The sequence below is a fragment of the Caretta caretta genome, chromosome 1, assembly GCF_965140235.1.
Source record: "Caretta caretta isolate rCarCar2 chromosome 1, rCarCar1.hap1, whole genome shotgun sequence".
NCBI classification, from domain to species: Eukaryota; Metazoa; Chordata; order Testudines; family Cheloniidae; genus Caretta; species Caretta caretta.
In genome coordinates this window covers 332,901,165-332,917,508 of record NC_134206.1, presented here as the reverse complement: position 1 = coordinate 332,917,508, position 16,344 = coordinate 332,901,165, and the positions used below count along the sequence as shown (strand labels likewise).

At 39.1% G+C, this 16,344-nt stretch overlaps 1 protein-coding gene across 1 annotated transcript in view; it reads left to right on the top strand.

Moving 5' to 3' along the window:
• The window catches only part of SEMA3C (semaphorin 3C), a 167,151-nt gene that overhangs the window by 118,568 nt on the left and 32,239 nt on the right, over positions 1-16,344 (top strand). The window contains exons 7-11 of the mRNA XM_048836494.2: positions 495-614; positions 2,814-2,956; positions 5,774-5,888; positions 8,086-8,155; positions 11,219-11,363. Coding sequence (XP_048692451.1) covers positions 495-614; positions 2,814-2,956; positions 5,774-5,888; positions 8,086-8,155; positions 11,219-11,363 — 593 coding nt within the window. The remainder of the gene's footprint in view (positions 1-494; positions 615-2,813; positions 2,957-5,773; positions 5,889-8,085; positions 8,156-11,218; positions 11,364-16,344) is intronic.

The window sequence follows — 16,344 nt, the reverse complement described above, 5'->3', positions numbered from 1 at the left end:
CTTCAAAACAGCAGCAACTCCATTGACTTCAGTTGGAGCTATGCCAATTTACACTTGCAAATACTGGCCCAGTATTTTTGGCTACTTCCATAACACAGAAGCTTTTTCAAGTACTTTTTAAAAAAACTGAATTTGATTCCTTTTAATACTATTACCTTGTCTGTGCATTGGTGTTTAGCAATGTAAGTTCAGTCACTAAGCTGTATTTCAAATGGAAGGTTCACTACACATGTGGTTAGCTGCTATTTTTAATTATGAAGTTCCCTAAGGTTCTTAGCAACATCTGAGGCTTTCTCCTTAGGCTAGATGATTGCTCCATGATTCAGAGGAAACTCCACTCTCACCCGACCGATACTTCTGTGTAGTGATTGCTATGCAAATCAAGAATTGGCACTGTCTGAAACAAAAATAGGTCACTAGAAATGGATTTCCCAAAAATCCAATATAGACACATTCATGGGTTTTTTTCCCTTTTCCTTTTCTACTTTCTACAGATGAAGAGCTGTTTTCAGGAATGTACATAGATTTCATGGGGACCGATGCAGCTATTTTTCGCAGTTTAACCAAACGGAACGCAGTGAGAACTGACCAACACAATTCTAAGTGGCTAAGTGGTAAGACGATTGCTTCATTAAAGCTTTTGATATGTGACTAAGAGAAAGGTTGTTTTCAACAAAAGAGTTCTTTATTTCCCATTCTAAAATTAAACTACTAAGGGAAACTGTGGGCAAGAAATAGGAATAAAAACATGCCACAGACAATGCACGCTGTATGATGAATAGGAATTCTATATGACATGGGAATTGCCATACTGGATGAGACCCATGGTTCACCTACTCCAGTACGCTGTCCCTGAAGTGGCTAAAGCTAGCTACTACAGATGAAAGAGCCTGTTATAGACAGATGTGGGATAATCTGCCTCCCAGAGAAGTTTCTTCTTAACCCCTAATAATTTGAGATCATCTGACATTGGAAAATTTGATTCATATTATTGACATTTAATTATCAACTGTAGTAAATTTAAATAACTTATTAACTATGTGATTGTCATAAAATGGCAAAATGAGGAAAAGTCACCTCTGTGACTTAGAAGTTTTTAAGGCCCAGCTTGGCAAAGCCCTGGCTGGGGTGATTGAGTTGGTGTTGGTCCAGCTTTGAGCAGGGAATTGGACTAGATGACCTCCTGAGGTCTCTTCCAACCCAAATATTCTATGATTCTATTCTATGTGCAAGGGTGAGATACAAGGGGTGAAATCCTGGCTCCATTGAAATCAATGGGAAACCCCCCACTGACTTCAGTGGGGCCAGGATCCCACCCATGTCTTATACACAATGCTTTATTTTATTCTTAAAACAGCTACACTTTATGCCCATGCTTAATTTTAAGCACATAAATAGTCCCATTGATTTCACTGGGTTAAATTTAATCATATGCAATAGGTTTGTGCTGGCACTCTGCACAGTGGTGGATTTCATCATTCTGATTTGAAGATTTGCATTTATAGCTGCCACGCCTGCTGAGGTACATTGATGGGAACCAGTCTGGTTTTTCTACCTCATGCAATTTTACTGGGCAAATCCTAACACGTCTATTCTTTTTATTCATAATTAATGTGAATTATGATATGATATGTTATGATACTGACTTGTTATGATACTGACTTGCACTTTTTGTAACAGAATAAATGGAATATGTCAAAAGAGGGAAACTCTATATGTTTTCTAAAATTTGCCTTTAGTTGTCTTCATTCTCTTAAGCTTGCCTACTCTCCTCAAAGTATCTTAGAAAATGGACTGCAAAGAAAACGCTTCATTGCTAGAAAACCTGCATAATGCAGTTGCTTGGAAAAGGTGACTGACACACACAATGTATTCCCATATTCATCCTGAGCTAGCATCATGAAATGTGACATATTAATTGATAATGGACTGAGGAGTACAGAAAATATTCAAAATTGAAAATGTGACCTTTCCATCAGAGGTCACCAAAAAGTCAAAAGTGGTTTGTATTGGATATCAACCAATCAAATGGCATGAATAATAGGAAGTAAGTGACCTCCAGACTGGAAAATATAGGTCATCCAATGCTATTCATTAGATTTTAGCCAAGAAAATTGCCAAAGGAAAGCAAGTGTGCTGCAGGCTGCAACACCGATACCTGCGACTACTTAAAAGTAGTCTGCAGTGATATTATGATACACAAACAATTTGACACTAGCTCGCTGCAGTCCTTTATCTCTGTGCTCATTCAGACTGGATGGCATATTTCTTTCAATATGTTCACCATTTTCTAATAGGAATACCTTTGAGGAAACTTCACTCCCCAAGCATTCACACATCCTCAAAGTCTCCCTTGCTTTGGTTTTCAGTAGCCCTACAGCAACCTTTACCCTCTGATTTAATAGGTTTGAAAAGTAATCTGTTCATTTTCTTCCTAACAGGTTTTCAGATCATTGTTTCTCTTCTCACATTTTTTTCCTCAAAGAGTCTTCTCTAGTTTGCTCACGGATCCTTCTCCTGCAAGGCTTTCAATCTCTGTAGTAAACTAGCACTGCTGGTTCTGCATCAGACCTGCTTTTTTGAAAACGGAGACAGATCTGCTCTAGTATCAACTTGAGTCTACAGAAACCATCCCAGATCCCTGTCCTGAAAACACTGACACTAGTGCTTAACTTTACACATGAATAGAGCCAAGTCCTAGCACACCGGGCAGTAGCAGCAGATGCTTTCTGTGGAGGTACCCGGGCAGATCAGTAGTTGTCAAGAGTTGCTTATATTGACACATTGTTTGCTGTGTATCTGTCTCTTTTCAGAGCCTATTTTTGTGGATGCTCATCTCATCCCAGATGGCACAGACCCTAATGATGCCAAAGTGTACTTCTTCTTCAAAGAGAGGCTCACAGACAACAGTGGCAGCACCAAACAGATTCATTCAATGATTGCTAGAATATGCCCAGTAAGAATAATTTTTTGTTCAATTTTCAGGGGCTGATTTGCTGGCTTGATTGAATAATCAAAATGAATCCATTGCATTAAAATGATTTAAAAGCCTTTAATTCCAATTACAAGCAAATTTCCTGTTCCTGCTTCCATCTCCATAATTAAGAAGAAAGTCTGTTGAGTATAGTCCCTTGTTAGATATATCTGGAATATATCTGTAATTTTAGTGGGAATATTAGTGCTTGATGAATCTGTGCACCTCAGGGTCTGGTGCAGTGTAGTTAATAACATTGACTTCCTAAGCTTGCTTTACTTTCCAAAATTCAGATATGAGTGTTATGGAATCACAGATGTACCAAATCTCCCATATGTAAAGACATTTGAAAACATTGTTTTTATTCTTAAAACAGTTGCACTTTATGCACATGTTTAATTTAAGCACATGAATCGTTCCATTGATTTCACTGGGTCAAAGTTAAGCATGTGCAAATGTTCATGCAGAATCAGTGCCTTAGTTATTGCCTGTATTTCCCTTTTTCTGTAACCAGAGTGAATTTTGTTTGCAGTGTGATTGAAACAGCTTCTCTTTCTCTGAGGATATGGATACATGTAAAATTAAAGCTGTAAAATGCTCTATTTTTCTGATAAGCTCTTTATCCCTTACCTAGGAACAAAACTGGAGATCAGGTTGAAGGTCCCTCCTCCCCCGGTTAATAGGGGTTTTGTATTCATTGTGGCTTGTGATGTGGCTGTGCGAGGGAATGGTTGCGCACTTTGGTTTTTGCTCAGTTCCTGTTCTGGCAGTTCAATATGACATATGACCTAGTCTTACAATATTGCTATTTTTTGTATTTTTGGTTAGGTGCCCAATGGCCTCTGGGTTTTTTTTCAATAAGACATTAAACATTATTAGGACACTGTTGTTGTTGTTGTTATAATGAAGTCCAGATTGCTTCTAAAAGGACTTGGACCTGATTGTGCTTATATTGAAGTCAATGCAAACTCCTATAGATTCCAAAGGGAACAAGAGCTGATCCTTCATGTTGATAGTAATCTATTATAACAATCTCAATAAGGAGTGAACATTGCTACAAGCCTCCTGGTGTCAGCCTGACTTGCCATGAGCTCTGTTAACTTTAGGACAGTTAAGGAGACCGATTCAAATAGCATTTTTGGCAGCACGAAAGTTAATGCCCAAGCCTCTTGACCTGTGCTAGCTGCAAACAAAGTATGGACAGGCTACTGAAACAGCTTCATTCTAGTTTAAAATGAGACAGGCCACTTTCCCCCTTCATGGCAGCACTCCTCTTACACATGCACATGACAGGCAGAATAAAACTAGAGCTGGTCAAAATTTTAATATAGTTTTGATGAGTTTTAACAAAATATATTCCCATTTTTGGTGTGCTTTAAATAAAACACAATTGGTTATTTAGGTCTTATGAATTGAGCCTTCCAGGTCACTTGCCCTCAGATAACAAATACCTGAATAGTACAGTAATGAGATTTTGTCAGAATCTGGCATCATAAAGATTTACCAGTTATTTCATCTTACATGGACATTTCTATCAATGCCTCTGTGAAAGCAGTACTTTAATCTTAGTTCTGTTAACTAAAATAGTTCATCTTTACAGACCCTGTCAATGAGAACGGTGAGGGGGACAGAGACTAAGGGGCGAATTTTGCTGTAAACATTTTTTCTGATTCCACCTAAAATTTTCCTCATATAATTCACTGTGATCCTTACTCTATACGGCAAACACATTTTAAAATGATTTTATAGAAAAATTATTAAAAACCTGATTTTCAAAGGCTAGACATGTAAAAGTGCCGTGATTGTGTCATGCTTGTGCACCCACCTTAGGCTTGCAAATACCAATTGTGCTTACCAGTAATAGACACAATTGTGCAAAATTGAAGGTATTTAAACTGTTGAAAACTAGACTTTTAATGGTAGCATAAATGTTACTTGTTAGTGTTTTATGACGTTTATTTAAGTTCTAAATAGTACCACTTACAATATGATTTAAATAATTGGTTAGCATTTTTCATCATGGCAAGAGCTGGATTAAATATGTGTTTTCATACTTTATTGGTAATTTTGCCTATGTTTCTTGTAATTAAACATGTTATTTACAGTCTGGTTGGCTGACAAACAGGAGTCTCCAGGTGATTGTTGTACAGCTTCAGAAAAGTTGTAAGATCTGCTCTGTCTATTATGTCCACTGAAGGATAGAGAGAGGAAATCTAAATGAATCTGATTGGAGTGGCATTTGGGGCTTTGTTGAAAAGGTTCTCATGGACAAACATAGGTAATATAGGAATTACCATAATGGATAATACTCAGAGTCCATCTAGTCCTGTGTCTTGTTTCTGACAGGAGTCCACGTCAGATGCTTCAGCAGAAGGTGCAAAAAACTTTTCATTAGGCAGATATGAGATAATCACCCCTCTGCATGAGTTCTCCTGTCATCCCCAATAGTTAGAGATTGTTCTAAACCCTGAAGCCCAAGGTCTAACATCACAAGCTTGTAAAGTTAACATTGTTGTTGTCTGATAGCCCTGTGAGGCCATTTTATAGAGCGGAACTTTAATCTCTCTTTGTTTGCTCAAGATAGTCCTCAATTTCAACATTCATAATTGGGTCTGTGGTTTCCCAGATTTGGCGGTGTTTGGTAGAGGGGTTTGCTTCATGCCTATTTTTGTTTATTTTCTTTAATATAAGCATTGTATTTGCTAGATGATGGGTCAGAATAACCTGAGAAAAGATTGCAGGGATTAACATTTTAGTTTTGCTTTATTTTACTTTTGTCAAATTCATTTTACTTTTCAGAATGATACTGGTGGACAGCGTAGTCTTGTAAACAAGTGGACAACATTCTTGAAAGCAAGACTTGTGTGCTCAGTAATGGACGAGGATGGAACGGAAACATACTTTGATGAATTAGGTATAGCAGTGTAGTCTTTATGAAACATTATCTATATCATGTTACCTCTGTATGTGTGAGTATTTGAAAATCTTAACTTCAAATGAGAAAAGATATACTTGTGCTTAAGCCACAGATACTGGGAGTTAAGGACATCTGAATTTGATTCCCAGTTCTGCAACAAAATTCCTGTATCACCTTGATAAGTCACTAAGTGTGAAATCTTGGCTCCATTTAAGTCTAAGCCAAAAATCATATTGACTTCAATAGTGCCAAGATTCACTATAAATTTCTTTGCCTCATCATCCTCATCTCTGAAGCAGGAATAATAATGCTTGACTATACAGTGGAGTACTAGGAGGCTAAATTAATGTTTGCAAAACACAGGTAGAGCTTCCAATGAAAGGAGAGATGTAAATGCAAAATATAATTGTTGCTGTTCCTATTGTTTATGCTCATGATTAAGATTTGCTTATAGTATTTTAAACTGTTTTTAGTATCAGTTTTTATGTACCACTAATGTCTTTTTGATGACAAGACAGGTGCTCCTTTGGGTCACTTGGTAGAAGTCTCTTTGGAAGCAGAACTTGTTGTTGATGAGGATACTAAATACTACTACTACTAAGTATAATTTCTTAGAATTTATGAACGCTTTTACATCTGCAAAGCTTTTTACAAATATTAACTAACTAACCCTCAGAACAATTGTGTGAGGTTATGTTTGTGTATGGTCTTTTTAGGATCTCCAACATAAATATAGATTATTAACTTCATAATCACATATCTAATGTTGCGTGTTTGCAGCCATCTGGTGTCTATGATTGTCATGGGCGTGGTCACAGATCTGAACCCCATTTGTTGGACAAATAACCTCAGACAAGTTTTGCCTCAGCTGGGGAGTGTGGGCTTGTCTGTGCACCACTAAGTAGTTAAAAATGACAAAACTTGATCAACTGCCCCTGATTTCCTTTAACTCAATGAATAGACTGTAGAGTCTTCTGCTTTGAGAAGCTAAGGACATAAATTCTATTTCAGATAAGATATGTGTTGTTAGCTAATGAACCAGATTCTAGGTCTGAATCTGACTCATGCACACTGCTTCCACGCTTTTGTAACTACACTGACCCCAGTGGTATTGCCCCTGATTTTCACCACTGTAAATGGGATCCAGAATCTCTGTGGCTATGGATTGTTACAAATGTTTCAGTGCAATTGTTTTGATTCAGAATGTAATAGTAGTTGGATCAAATCCTAATTTAATGTTCCATGTGAGTAAGGTTATCAGAATCTGATCCTGGATCACTGTACTTTTATCCTATGATAAAACACCGTATGGTATATATTGCTGGTCTCAGTCCTTAAAATAAAGCACAAAGACCAAATTCAAAATTTAGAGGATACTTTGAGAGTCACCTTTCAAAAGTGCTCTGCTCCTGACATCTCCAAGACCCTGATTCAACCAATCCACTCCTATTCAGCAAAGCACTGATGTTCAACTTTTAAGGCTTTTGGGATCATATTGGACTAGCAACTGAGCATGAGCTCCCAGGATAATGCTGTGACAGAAAGGGATAATGTGATCCTTACTTTATCAAAAAGTCAATTGAGAGATGACTTTACTATAGTGTTTCAGTACATTCATGGAGAGCAACTACAAAGTACTAAAGAGATCTTTAACTTATCAGGGAAAGGTATAACAAGAACTTGTGGCTGAAAGCTGAAGCCAGACAAATTCAAATTAGAAATTAAGCACAAATTTTTAACGGTTAGGGTGATTAACCACTGGAAAAAACTCCCAAGGGAAGTGGTAGATTCTTCTAGCCTTAAATTCTACACATCTTTAAATGCACTATAACTTCGACTCCAGTGGGACTTAAACATTACCTAACGTTAAGCACATGATTAAATGCTTTTTTGAGTTAAGGTCCTTTTGAGGAGAATGGGAGAAGATAGATACTGAGCACATTTGAAAATTTGATCCATTTATTTGTGTGTCTAAATAGGGGCAGTTGCGTATTGAGTTCATTTGAAAAGCAGGCCCAGAATGTGTAAATGCTAGTTTTACTATGACCAACCTTAAATATGATGGGCCTGACCACTGAAGTCAGAGACAAAATTCCTATTGAAGTCAATGTGAGTAGGATGGGGCCCTAAATTTTGAGGTTTGAAAGTAAAGCTAGAGCAATTACTCAACAGCTGTGTTCTTTCTTTCTCACAGAGGATGTGTTTCTCCTCGAAACAGATAACCCTAGAACAACCCTGGTGTATGGAATTTTTACAACATCAAGGTAATTTTGAAGATTTGTAGAGGCAGCCTCTGTGAACAGCCTCAGTTCCAGTTCCGTATAAACACAGAAAGAAGTATTTTGATCTCAAGGCAATTGAGATTGAATGCATTACCAATATATCCTGCAACTATTGTTGCCACCTTTCAATTCTGCTTATTCTCATCAATTGAAAGCACAATTACTTGTGATCTGTGTTGGAGCTATATTCATTGTGCCAAATTGATCCCTGTTGTCTCCAATACAACTATACCTGAGATAAATTTCCCCTCTGCTCCCAGCTTTTAAAAAAAAAATATTATGGATTATATTGAGAAAATGGTTCCTGTTGTCTCCGTATGTTTACTAGATAGCGGTGAAGAACAAGGACATCATGTGTGATTGACTTCAGTGGCAACTGAGGATTCTCAGCACCTCATCAGGCGTCCTTAGCACCTGAAACATCAAGCCCAGAATTCCTAAATAAATTCGTGCTAATAGTTCGCATTCACATAGCTGGCAGACTATTCCATGTGCCAATAGGACTTTGGCTCCCAAAAGGCACCCTTATGTCCTGTTTGATCAAGTCCTTCCTTAATCACAACCTGAGTTTTCAGCCTTCTCTGGATCACTGCAAAACATGGGCACTTCTCATCTCTTGGTCTGATAAGAGCCCACCTTGCTGTGAGGACAGGTTGGATAGTTATTTGAGAAAGTTCAAGATTTCTTGTTAAGCTTGCTGGGATAGTCTTTCTGAGAAAAAACAGATACTAACTTTATTTGTGGAAAAATTTTGAATAAAATGGAAAAAAAATAATTTCAGTTGAACATTTTCATGTGAGAAAAAGTCATTTTCTGACCACGTCAACCACCGTGATAATATATGCCCCGTAAATGCCAATTGTCAAGCTTACATATAGCCAAGAAAAGATAGTTTCATAATATTTAGGTGAGGGGGGGGGGAAACAACCCTGTAGCTTAAAAATAGCTGAGGTTATCTATACTGTATGGCTCTTATAGCACAAGAAGAGAAAATGCTGAGACAATGTTTAGCAATAAAAACCACACTTATGATTATGTTATGGATTCAACATGTCTGAGTTGGAAACTGTTCTATCTAATTCTCATGGTATTCCTGCAGTGGAAATTGGGTTTGAGTTAAGGCACCATATAACCAGACTGAACACTTGGTCTATTCCAGGTCCTCTAGACATTTTCTCACTTCATACAAGGTTTTATTTTTGTCTAGGTTTCTGTTTTCACAAACCACAAGACTTCTGTTTGTTTTTTTTTACTCTAGATTGAACATGTTGTGTAATTAAACCTAGCAGTCATAATGAATTTCATCTACTTGTACTGCCTGTATCTTTTTCATCTCTGTAGACCCCAACCCGAGAACAGTAATTGGAGAAACAGACTGCGAGATAAAAATAATTATGAACGTTAACTAAACTATATTGGTCTAGGCCGTGGCTGAAGTGAATTATTTTTATAGCAGGAACTATTATACAACTAATAAAGGTGCATTGTCTGCAATGATAAAGTGCATCCTTTAAACCATATCTTATGGCTTCCATGAATACCGGGGAAAACTTCATAAACCAATTGTGAAGAAGAGAGAGTTCAGACAGTGTATGTGATTATAATGCATCTGAGGGCTTTCTCAAGGTAGCACGTGTGGCATAGAGCAATGGGATTGCTGGGTAATGTCCTGTAGCAGTTACACATTTTCCTCTTTAGTGATTTTACCTGTTCAGTGCACAACAAAGAGCAATTTCAATTTTCCTCATCTCACACTTAATATTGAGCAAATCTGGAATGTTTGGATGTTCATCTCTGAAAAAAACATCCAAAGTGTGCCTTCCCTCCTCCCCCAACACATACATTGCACCCTTTCACACAGTGGACACAGAAGGGGACTGTTAATATCACAGCCAATGCCTGAAGATCATTTCCTTGACACTGGAGATTATCCTTAATGGAGAGTGCTAGGGACAAATACTGGCTGCAAAGTCTCTGGCAATAGGGCTCCACAGCACTAAGGAACCCAGACAGAGCCTCAGTGGGCCCATATTAATGTGAAGGCACAGGGCCTGTGCAACTGGATCCAAACTAATCTCCTGGGAGTTAGTGGGTCAGAATCCTAGTTCAGGCTGTGGGAAGGTCAAACCTCATCACTCCTGATGGAAGAATGCATAGGAAACTCTGCAAAAGGAACCTCATGAAGTTTCCTGGCCTCTGTGGGGGTGTTTCCATGTAACACCATGATCTTAGCCCATATTATTTATAGAAAGGTCAACACTTATTACAATTGTCTAACTGCATTTAATTGTGATTATTGTTTTAATGAATGTTCTATCTAGGTGTTTTATAAGGCAGCTACGGGCTCTCATGAACTGAGAGCCAGGAGAGATGTGTTCTGTTTCCAGTTTAAACACACACAGAGTGTCAAATCCTGGTCTCACTGAAGTCAGTGGTATTTTGACCACTGATTTCATTGGGAAAAGGTTATGCTCTCACGTGTGCCATATAGGGGAAGTCATTTAACCAGTCTCCGCCTCCATTTTCCCCATCTGTAAAACAGGGATGATAATACTTTCCCCTCTCATTGGGAAGATCGATACTCTTTGTGAGGAAAATGTTACCTAGCTTTACAGGTTAATGCTGTGTATTGTAAAGGTAAATTAATGTGTGCAAAGTTCTTTGAGGTCCTTGTATGGAAGATGCTCTAGAAGTGACAGGTTTCAGAGTAACAGCCGTGTTAGTCTGTATTCGCAAAAAGAAAAGGAGTACTTGTGGCACCTTAGAGACTAACCAATTTATTTGAGCATAAGCTTTCGTGAGCTACAGCTCACTTCATCGGATGCATGAAGTGAGCTGTAGCTCACAAAAGCTTATGCTCAAATAAATTGGTTAGTCTCTAAGGTGCCACAAGTACTCCTTTTCTTTTTGCTCTAGAAGTGCTACATATTATTACATGTGTTATCTCTATGGGCAAGGTTGCATCACTGAACCCTTTGTGATGATGGAAAATGTTATGTAAGAGATGGCAGATCGTGGTGCAAATATTTTCCTTGTTTTTTCCAGCTCTGTATTTAAAGGTTCAGCAGTGTGCGTGTATCACTTGTCTGAGATCCAAACAGTGTTCAATGGGCCCTTTGCACATAAGGAAGGTCCTAACCACCAGCTAATTCCATATCAGGGAAGAATTCCATATCCACGACCTGGCACAGTGAGTACTAAAGACATTTTTGCAAGTCAGGGTTGGCAACTAATTGTCTTTGTTTAATTTAACGAAATATCATAAAATTGGTGCTAAGGCACAGACTATACATTATATCTAAAATTAGTTGTAATTCCCTCTATCTGCCTGCCTACTTATTTATTTACCTGTCATACACATCACTATAATATCTGAGAACTATTAAAATTATTAAAAAATCAATCTCTCTCTTGCTGGCTCTTTCTGTCCAGCAGGTAGAAGTAAATTATTTCATTAGATGTCTATTATTTTTTAAGAGTATGTGTATATTTGAGAGAGAAAGAGAGAGAGAGGGAGAGAGACAAAGAAAGTGCAGGGGCTATTAAGAGAAGCCAAGTTGAAGAGTTTTGTATTTCACCCTGATTATTCTTGCCTCTTATAGTATCGAGTTCTATATTTTAGGTCCAATGCCCATAAAAGTCTGTCCCCTGCGCTCATGAATCTTCCCCAATTTTCAACAGTTTCATTATTCCAATGGAACATTGAATAGGTGTGGTGGAGGTCATGGTTGCTGAGGGAGAGAGTGTCTCAACTGACTATGCCAATCCCATGGACGATATTGAGAATTAGAAAACAGTCCTTGAAATGGACTGTGTGATGGATGAGAGGCCACGATAATCTGTTCACTGCAACCTGTGTTGCTGCTTCTTTTTGTACCAGTTGGAGCTCTCTCAGGGCCTTGTTTCAAGATATAATGAGTTTCAATAATCAGCCTAGAGATACTGAATGCATAAAACAACATGGCCAGGTCTATGCCTCAAATCTTGTAAGGATTTTTTATAAAATTGAATTGTGCCCTTTTTTGTACAGGTAATGTATAGAGAAGGCCTGCAGTATATATATCCAAAAATGCCCCTCCCCCCAAAACTGCTTGAATTTTACTTCAGAAATATCAGGAGTCCTTTATTTTTACTGGAGGGTCTATGGAGGTTCTCTGAGATGTAGGCAACCCTGTGCACTGTGGCTTAAACTATCCCATGCTGTTCTCCTCTCCTGAAAAACCCTCATATTCTGTTCATATCTCTAGAAGCATTTGCTTGTTATATCATATTTGTGATGAACATCCCAGCTCTTAAAGATTGGCACCATAGCAACCTTTCAGTGTTTCTGAATTGACAAATGAAAATACCCTTATTAGCAATGATCAATCATATGGTTAATTACCTATGAGAGCATCATCAGCTAGCAGGATTGAACCGGGGACCTCTGGAGCTTAGTGCATGAACCTCTACATCTCTCTCTCTAAATGGTCACAGTGCCACTGGATGGGCCAGAACACCACACCCAGGAGGTGTGTGGGTTACAACTGCACCTGGGCTTTGCAAAGAATAAAAGTCCCAGGGACAAGAGAAATGTAATTCTTTGTAGCTTCGGGAATATCAGTTCAGTCTCTTATGATATTACTGGCTGTCAGATTTAGGACATTCATATCACAAAATCTCTTCAGAGTTTGTTAGTAAATACCTGATGTTCCGCTGTGGTTGAATGGTAGCATTCTTGCTTGTAATTAATTCAAACAGTGTTAATCTCATGAGTTCACTGTTGCTTTAATTTTACTGTTTATGAAAATATAAAATAAATGGCTCATTTAACCAGGAAGTTTCATGCTCTGGTGATTAGTCACATTTCAGTGTTTCTTGCTGCTTCAGGAGTATTGTATCTCTGTATTTTTTCAACCACTGCCATGTTATTCTTAGTTCATCTTATGAAGGCTTGTGAAGTATTCCAAACAGGGCTAAACAGGGGTTCAGGCAGCACAACGGAAAGGAAAATTTAATTTAGAATTGGGTTTTACATAGTGGCAAAAATTATCTAAATTTATCAGATATGCTGATGGGCTCTGAGTTTGAAGGATCCTGAGAAGAAAGGTTCTTGGGGATTGTTATGGACACCTCAGTATTTGCATTAGTTCAGTGTGAAGCTGCAATTAAAAGAAAAGCCAGAAAGATGGTTTGGTACATTAATAAAGGAAGGCAAAAATAGATAGTATAATAGAAGGACATGATTAGTGATGCGTCTAAACTGGAATGTTAAATCCAAAGCTCTGCACATTTCCAGGGGATTGGAGAGTTGTATCTGAATCTTCTGACTGGAACTCGTCCCTATATTTTTTCTTTGGGTCAAATCCAAACCTCAAGTAGCCTGGTAGTAGTTCAGAGAAGGCCATGAGAACTGCTATCCAAATCACCCCATGTTGAGCGTTCAGCCAAATTTTCCCCCTTCTACTGCCAGTTTTTCCAAGACAAGACATGACTGGACTCTAATATTCTTTCCCCAAGACTCTCCAAATTCTTCTACACAAAAGTCTTTTAACAAGCCATTCCACAAACACACAAGGAAGTGTGTCACTGATTTCCAGTTGTCATGTCAGCCAATTCCCATGGTACCTCCATTGTTCTGCATAATCCAATTCAGTTCAAATCAGGACAACAATCTCATCAAATTTGACTGAACTCTGCATCCTTATCTTCTGAAGCTGCTTATCCTCTCATCTGTTCCCCTAATGCTTCTCCACAAACCACCCTATTTCATCACAGTCACTAAACAAAACATTTTCTGACATGAGATTTCTGTAGCTTGTCTCTGCTTTTCCTCATTGGCAGAAGGTTCTGTCTCTGACATCATGGAAGGATTAAGGTTTAAATTCCATTTTCCACTGAAGTCAGTGTAGGTGCAGCACCTTTGAAAATATGTCCAGTTTTATTTAGAAGCTTAAATGTATATTCAGATGCCTACTTTTGGGCATCCAAGTTCGAAAATTTTGTCCAAAATACATTCTGGGTTAGGAGCCCCTTTCCTGCCAAACATCAATATTGGCCACTGCCAGGATGCTAGATTAGAACGACAAGCAATCTGACCCAATACGGCAAATCCTATGTTCCACTTGCATAAATAGATCTTTCAAATTAAACATTTTTATATAAATGCACTTACAATCAGCCAAAATGCTATAACTATAAATATCACAAATGCTTCAGCATAGCTTAAATGGAATTAAATAAAGGAATACATTCGCTAGGCCACCGGCAGGCTCTGCAGTCTTTGGCTGCCCCTTTACAACATACCAAGCATTTCTTATTTCTTCCACAAACTAAAATTACTTATGGAAAACTTTTATGACATAATTGGCAGCTTCCTACTACATTCAGAGCTGGTTAAGGGTTGTTTCCATTATCCAGACTCTACAGAAATATTTTTGTACCCATAGCTCATTGAAGAATGTACTATAAACCAAAGGGTTCCTCTCCTCCTTCAGTTCATTTCTAATGTATGGGGCTATCCCAGCAGGCTTGTGGGTGCAAAATGTGCTGTGAGTGCAGTCACCGTGTGGTTAAATCATCTGTAGGAGAGGGAGTGCAGCAGAGGTACACTCAACTCTCCGAGGAAGGGAACAGCTCATGTTGTACTTCAGTGACTTCTCTGGTTGGCAGCAGAGAGACACAAGCTATGAAGCTTTCTGAGTCCAGTCCTTCATGGCCAAAGGAATAATTTTCATGACACGGGTCTTTGGGTTGGTAATAGAGGCAATGAACTGGTCCAAGAAGGATGTCTGGGACTTGCCTGAAACAACTATCTAATTATCCATCTGCAATTCATGAGGATTTATATGCCAGGGTGGGAATAAACAGGGACAGTTGAATCTGGGATAACACTGGAAAACTGGAACTGCCTAGGATCTGTGAGGCAGAAGGTGGGGAACATACAAACGGCCATACTGGGTCAGACCAATGGTCCATCCATCCCACTATCCTATCTTCCAGCAATGGCCAATGCCAGCTGCTTCAGAGGGCATGAACAGAACAGTCAATCATCAAGTGATCTGTCCCCTATCGTTCACTCCCAGCATCTGGGAAATCTGGCCTAGAAGACAGAAAAGGTACCTGTCTTCTAAGGAAGGAGGGCAAGGACAGATGATATTGGTCTAGGATGCAGGTGAAGGGGGGAGGCTCTCTGATATAGTTCTGGGAGTGCCTTTGAGTTTTGGGGTCCCTTGCCAAGAATCAGCTTACTTGGAGCCCTCAAAAGCCTGTAGCCAGCCCTGTTTGTCAGTGCTGGTTACAAATTTCTGAAATTTGCCTTGTGTTTCGTGGAAAATGAAAGGCCTGTGAGCTGCAGAAAGCCAATGGAGTTCTAGAGCAGCAGGAAGTGAAGGAGTTGGCTGGGGCTGAGAGAAGTCATGTAAATAGGTTCCCTACACAGCACAGATTTCTATATTGGAACTGATTTCTCCTCTCCCTGTCTTCTTCCCCACATTTCCCCTAAATACTCACAACCTGTCAGCTCTCTATGGCTGGAATTACTCCCTTGTGAGTACCCAAGGGGACTGATAGATCACAGGATTGATCAATGGGATGGTTCTTCATTCAGTGTAAAGAAAGGGCTAGAGCTGGGTGGGACTCCGTTATCCCAGATTGCTGTGGCGGGAGGGGCAGGAGGGAACCTGTCCCTCATAACACCTCTCTCTATGGGCTCTTCCCATCTCTATCTCACCAACCACAAAATATTATTTCTCTGTAGGGGGGGATGAGCCATCTGCCCCCGGGGGTCTTTTCATTGTCTCACAGTCAAGAAATGAAGGTGAAAGGCAGGGAGGTTCTGCTGTCTTTGTATTGCAGCCCCTTAAAGTTGTACAGACATTGAGTGAGAACTCTCACTTTGGGATGCTAGAGGACTCTTTGAGCTCAGTGCCTTCCTGTTGTTGTTACCAACATCCATTTGGCACACTTAGAATCAAGCTAGGGCTAGGGGACCATTACTGGCTGGTGTGCAGTACCTAATCTGGGTAATAGCTGGATAGCTTGGAAAATTTGTGGGGCTTTGGAGGACAGGGTCATTGTAAGGCCTTTTCCTAGCACTCTACAGAAAGCTACAGATTCTTCTGACAAACCCATGGCTCAGAATTTACCTGTCAAATGTCTCTTCATGCTTTGATGAGACATAGGGTCAATCC